The following is a 6,309-nucleotide window of genomic DNA, read 5'->3' as shown; positions in this document are numbered from 1 at the left end:
CTTTCCCCACCCACCGCTAACGATTCGGGGAGATGTGGGCCAAGCGCCTCCCCGAGCTGCACCTCAGCTCCTGGCTCGCTGATGGGACAGCCTGTCCTGTAGTTTTCTTCTCCTAGGAACCCACCGGGGAAAGTTCGGGACCACACGAGGCAAAGTTGTCTGTGGGTTTGCGGGTCGAGCCCGACCCCAGCTGGAGCCGACAGTGCGCCCTGGGAGCTGAGTCGGTCTCTGCCGGTGGCCGGCTCAGGGCTGTCTGCGACGATCCCCGGAGAGCTGTGAGTCGCTCTATGGCTCCTGCTAAGAGTATAGACCAGACAGCTGCCAGCCGCCCCGGGAATCGGTGACGGGCTTGGTTTATCTCAGAAATAAGCAGCATCTCCGCCTGGTTTGACTTGTGCTCTTGCTCTGCAAATCTGAGCTCCAGCTAATCTCAGTGTTTAACTGGCGCGTGTTTAATTAGCTTATTTGACACCTGAGACGATCTCTGTGAATGTCCTTAAAGTGAAATCTTTGATGTGGGGATTGGGGCGAGGGGGCGGGGGTACGGAAGAGGAAGGGGAGACTGTTTTTAAAGAAAGTTAGAGAGAGGAACCTTCAGAATATCAGCGGCGGGGTCTGGATATTTTACCCATCCCCTCTGTGGGCTAGAGAATGAGAGCTGCTTGGATGTCTGACTGACTAGATGAGTCGGTGTTGGGGCTATTTGGGGCAGTTTTGTGGCTGGAGGTATTGCTGCAACTTGCGTATTGTTTATGAAGTACACATTTGGTCTCTTGAAATAGCCTTCTTGTTAAGAGTTGTTTGATTTGCTAAGTTGTCTATTTCAAATATGACTGGAGATTGGTTTTTAAAACGCGCTTTAGCTGACAACAATGTCTAGATGTAGAGGGAAGGCCATTTGTTCGTGTCGCTAGAACATTCTTTTGTAAACTTACATTTTTCAAGGCCTAGCTTTCTGCGTCTGATAGAGGAGAAGCTGTTCATGAAAAATCAAATCCTGAGATCTGTATGTGTTCAGGAAAAGATTGCTCCCTCCGCCAACACTCAACCCTTTCCAAACGGTAGGTTAAGTCAGAAGGTGTGCCTGCGTCTGGAATTACATAATTGGACTAACAGAAAACAGTGAACAGTTGTTGGTTGTCAAGTACATAGGTAGTTCTAAAAGCAGTGGTATCTTTGTAGCACTGGGAGGTTGTTACGTGATTTAGGGTGGAATAAACAGACAGATTTCCATCTAGAAAATTTTTATACTTCACACACATCTACATCGTCTATATACCTAACATTGGACTTACCAAAGTGCTTGTGTCTGTATATACATGGTTGTAAGTGCCTACTATGTGCCACATCCTGTTCTCAGTGCTTCATGTGCTTTAACTCATCCTCAAAGCAATCCTTGGTGGTAGGTGCTGCGATTGTCCTCGGTTTTGAAATGGGGCAACTGAGGCACAAAGGAGTTACGTAACTCGCACAGCTATCGGATAGGATGGTCTTAAATCTACAAGTTGGTTTTGTAAAAAAAAAGACATATTTATGATTACCTTATCCTTGTTTTTATTTTTTGAAGCATAAATGTCGAAAGTATTTCCTGTGACACGTAAGAACCCCTGACTGTGGAAGTGCCGCGCAAGCACCATTGACTCTCAAGTGAGGCAAAGTATGAGAGAGCCGTCTGGTTGAGTTTACAACTGGAAGACCGCCGCGCCCGCCAGGAGACCCGGGATGGAGCCGCACCAGAGCACCCCCCTCACCTTCCCTGAGAAACGGTGTCCAGAGAAGTCACCGCCTGGCTGCAGGAAACATTATACTGTCAGGAAAAAACTGAAGTTGATCCGAATCTTAGGCCTTTTCGTGGGCCTGGTAGCCATCAGCGTGGTCCCATTTGCAATCGGTGTCTTTTCTGAGACAGAGACACAGAGCCCAGGAGAGGCCAGTGGTGCACAGGGCCCCGGGGTGGCACCCAGTTACCGGCAGAGAACTCTCTTAGATTTAAATGACAAGATTCCGGATTACACTTCACAGCCACCTCTTTCTGAGGAAGGCACATCTGAGAATAGTACCGAGGAGGAGCAAGGAAACTATCCAAGAGACATCTTTTCCCTCGAGGAGCGAAGAAAAGGCGCCATCCTTCTCCACGTCATTGGCATGATCTACATGTTCATCGCCTTAGCCATTGTCTGCGATGAGTTCTTTGTTCCTTCTTTGACTGTCATCACTGAAAAGCTGGCCATCTCTGATGATGTTGCCGGAGCCACCTTTATGGCTGCTGGGGGCTCGGCCCCAGAACTTTTCACGTCTCTCATCGGGGTGTTCATTGCTCACAGCAATGTCGGCATAGGCACGATTGTGGGCTCGGCGGTGTTCAATATCCTCTTCGTTATTGGCATGTGTGCCCTGTTCTCCAGAGAAATCTTGAACCTGACGTGGTGGCCACTCTTTCGGGATGTGTCCTTCTACATCATTGACCTGATCATGCTGATCATATTTTTCCTGGACAATATCATCGTGTGGTGGGAAAGCTTGCTTCTCCTAACAGCCTACTTTGTCTATGTGATCTTCATGAAATTCAACGTCCAGGTGGAAAGATGGGTGAAGCAAATGATAAGCTGCAATAAAATCGTCAAGGTGGCAGCACCAGAGGCCCAAGCAAAGGTTGGTGGTGGGGGCTGTTTATCGAATGTTCTGAATTATTATGTTTTTGGAATCTGCCATTTTTTAATGTGATGGTGTTTGGGGCTGCAGTGGATAATAGGATGCTTTCTACAGTTCTCCGCTAGCCAGACTAACATGGCAGTGAGAAAAATTATGTGGAAATGTTCTCGTGAATCTTTACTAAGTGCTCAAGCTGCTTGCCTCAGAGTAAAACACTTATATAAATATAGGTTACATAAGTACCCCAGAGCAGACTCTGTAAACAAAATAATCTGTCTCTTATTTTCTGCAAGTAGGTATAATGATTCTGTGAACAATTTAATGTTCATGGGGAAGTTAATGGTAATTAAGAAAGAACATTTGTGTCACCAAAGCTATCTCTTTTTTAAAATATATTTTATTGATTTTTTACAGAGAGGAAGGGAGAGGAATAGAGAGTTAGAAACATTGATGAGAGAGAAACATCGATCAGCTGCCTCCTGCACATCCCCAGTAGGTACATGCCCTTGACCGGAATCGAACCTGGGACCCTTCAGTCCACAGGCCGACGCTCTATCCACTGAGCCAAACCGGTTAGGGCCAAAGCTATCTCTTTAAGTCAACAGCCTAGCAACCAGCAGGACTGGTCATTAGAGTGGGTCATGGCTATTCTTGATCCACACAGGAATGCTCCGGATCACTTGGTCAGGGACTGGTTGGGATCCATTACAGAGAGTCACTGGCAGGCTCTGCTGTCTGCCGATGTAGCTCGATGGCACATTTCGCACGCCATGATAAACATGCCCCAAAATATTTTTATAGTAGACTTTGAGGGGTTTTTGATGATAATAGTGGCTGTCCTACCACTTAGCTGGTGAGCAAATTGGTAAAGAGCTTAGAAGAAATTGATCTGCAAGAATGTAAATCCTCACATTGGGATGTTGCCTCTGAATGTGATCTTAAACAGAAAACCAAAATACATATGCAGACTTCATACTAGCATCTGGGGAAATTCTCATGTGTGCAAAAAACAGATGTTGAGTGGAGGGTGAGATATTTTATTCAGCATGAAAAGAAAAAAAAATATATCAATTTAGTATAACTCCTTTATGGTCAAGTTCGATGACCTATCCATTTCTTTTCTTTTCTTTTCTTTTCTTTTTTGTAGCAGCCATGAAATGGGAGCAGAGTGCAGAAAAACATACCAGTAATATTTCTATTTATTATATGCAAAAGAGAACTGTATTTTTTAATATTTCACTCAGTGTATGGTTGTTTGTTAGAAACTGCAGTAAAAATAATAACTTCGCAATATACATGCAAATAAGCATTCCGATATGATACATGAGTATATGGGCGTAGAACAGGGTCATTTCTAAAGCCCCTTTCCCTGCTCTAATTTTATAGCCAAAACGATGACCCCTCAAGCCCTCTCCTTGACTCTGATTGCTAGTTTGAGTGGTTTGCATGATAGTCTTACGTGTTTATGGCAACTAGAGTACTGAAGGAAAAGCATATATTTTAGAGGCAAGGAAATGATTTGGTGTCATAAATATCCTGGGCACATCAAGGGTAAAATGTCTTTTTGAGAACTCACCATTTTTTTTCTCTGTTACCCCATAGTGCAGCGGTTCTCAACCTGTGGGTCGCGACCCCTTTGGCGGTCGAACGACCCTTTCACAGGGGTCGCCTAAGACCATCCTGCATATCAGACATTTACATTAGGACTCATAACAGTAGCAAAATTACAGTTATGAAGTAGCAACGAAAATAATTTTATGGTTGGGTCACAACATGAGGAACTGTATTTAAAGGGTCAGAAGGTTGAGAACCACTGCCATAGTGGAACTTCATTAATTTAAATACAGACTTGGCTAAAGGTTATGTTGGCAACATTCATGAAAAAGGAATTTGTAGGGCAATGCAGTAGTGTATTGAAGATTGCAGGGAGTTTTGTATTCTGATTGGGGTGGGATGCTGGTCTCATGCATTTGGGAATAACTTTTTAAATACCGTTTATAGACAGCGTTTAGTCAGTCAGAAGCCATTCATTAAAGTAGCTCTAGCAGGATTTTTACCTTCTGTATTAGATGACTGTCATGTCATTTTTATGGTCATTTAAAAGTCAGAAACTTAGGCTCACATTTCTCATTAGTTGTTACTCAGTGCCATAATTTTGCGCTGTGCCTAATAGTGTGCATATTTTAATTTGGAGATTGCAGAGTTATCTAATTAAAATAGGAAGAAGATTATATTTATGACTATTACTCCTGTTTCTGATTTTCCCCCAAGAGTGTTCATGTGTTATGTTCCTTTTAGCACCAAATACCTTTAATTTATTCCTTTTAGTTAGAGTTATTTCTTTTGGTATTCAAAAACTAAGTTGAACTATTAATATAATGGAATCATAATTTTTAACTTAGTTATGCCTTGTTCGGTAAGCAGAATGTTTGCTGGGTGAATCAAAATGCTAGAACACAGTTATACAGTTTTAGGTTAAACGATGCATAATGGTGTGCGATTTCCTGCAGTATAATTTTGCCTTGTCAATTTCACTTTTGAATGAATGATTGCTGAAAAATTTTGTTCTCAGCAGTTAGTCTTTATCAAGCACCTGATTTCAGAATCTTACAGAGATTTTGCTCCCGAGGCCCTCAACATAAGGTGTCCCACAGGCAGATGAGTCCTTGGGCGTGGCCATACAATCCTCTGATGTGCAAGATTGATTTCTGGCTGTGCACCCCACCTTTCCCACAGAAGTCAGTGCTGCTAGCATCCTCAGAACACTCAAAAGGAAGATCCTAAGCCAAAATCCAGCCCTCAGTGGAGTCTTCATAAAGAAGAATGTGCTGTATGTAAATTTAGGAGGCAAAATACTAAGCATGTCTTCCTGCAAAGCCGCTGTATTATCTTATTGCATAATTATGGGGCATAGGAATTTGGAGAAGTAGAGGAAACATTTTATATATTCTTGTACAAATCGCTAAAGGTTCTGGCTAAAAAATCATCAGCTCTGCTGGACTCTAGTCAGTGAGATATCTTTGGAATGACTTGCTTCATAGACAAGTTGAAAGTCTTAATTTGGTTCCATTATTGGTGAAGTAGCTCATGGGGCAACTGTGAAGCATGGAAAAATGTGAACAGCCATATTTTTCATAGTTGAAGTCATAGTTTATCATCTCAATTGCTCCACCCTGTGTGGTTTTTATTGGTAATTATTTATTTTAGTGATAATATTATCCTTTTTAAAAAGCTGTGTAGTGTCACAACATGGTAAAGGTACCCTAGGCTTTGACTTCATGGAAAAAAAGGGGGGGCTAACCCCATGTGTGCAATAAGCCCTGTGATCTCAGAGAAGTCACATAAACTCTCTGAGCCTCCTAATGAAAATAATAGTACCGACTTGATAAAGTTTGGAAAATTAATAAATGAAGACTGTTCAGCAGCTACCATAGTCCTTGGCAAATGTGTGTTGTTCAGTAAATGCTCGTTCTCTTCCTTTGATCTTTCGTTCTTAAATGGAAAGAGAATCAGAATACATTGTTTCAAATTTGAGAATTTCAAAACATTTCTGGAAGGTTGGCATTCACCCCAGTGAAATCACTGAGTTAAGCAGGCCATTTGTTTAGAGGCAAATACTGTTTGTCCTATTATAATATTTATAAGCCCTAGTTCACA

General features: G+C 42.5%; 1 protein-coding gene across 7 annotated transcripts in view; it reads left to right on the top strand.

Annotated features, from left to right (window-relative positions):
- The first annotated feature begins 217 nt into the window (after window positions 1–217).
- The window catches only part of SLC24A2 (solute carrier family 24 (sodium/potassium/calcium exchanger), member 2), a 226,149-nt gene continuing 220,057 nt past the window's right edge, over window positions 218–6,309 (top strand). For all 7 annotated transcript variants that reach the window (XM_006764934.2, XM_006764935.2, XM_006764932.2 and 4 more), the window contains exons 1-2: window positions 218–275; window positions 1,568–2,652. In XM_006764934.2, the coding sequence (XP_006764997.1) occupies window positions 1,723–2,652 (930 nt within the window). In that variant the 5' untranslated portion in view covers window positions 218–275; window positions 1,568–1,722. The remainder of the gene's footprint in view (window positions 276–1,567; window positions 2,653–6,309) is intronic.

This window comes from Myotis davidii, unplaced genomic scaffold (genome assembly GCF_000327345.1).
Source record: "Myotis davidii unplaced genomic scaffold, ASM32734v1 scaffold197, whole genome shotgun sequence".
Taxonomy (NCBI): Eukaryota; Metazoa; Chordata; class Mammalia; order Chiroptera; family Vespertilionidae; genus Myotis; species Myotis davidii.
The sequence above is the reverse complement of the archived record's forward strand: the minus strand, read 5'-3'. Positions and strand labels throughout refer to the sequence as shown.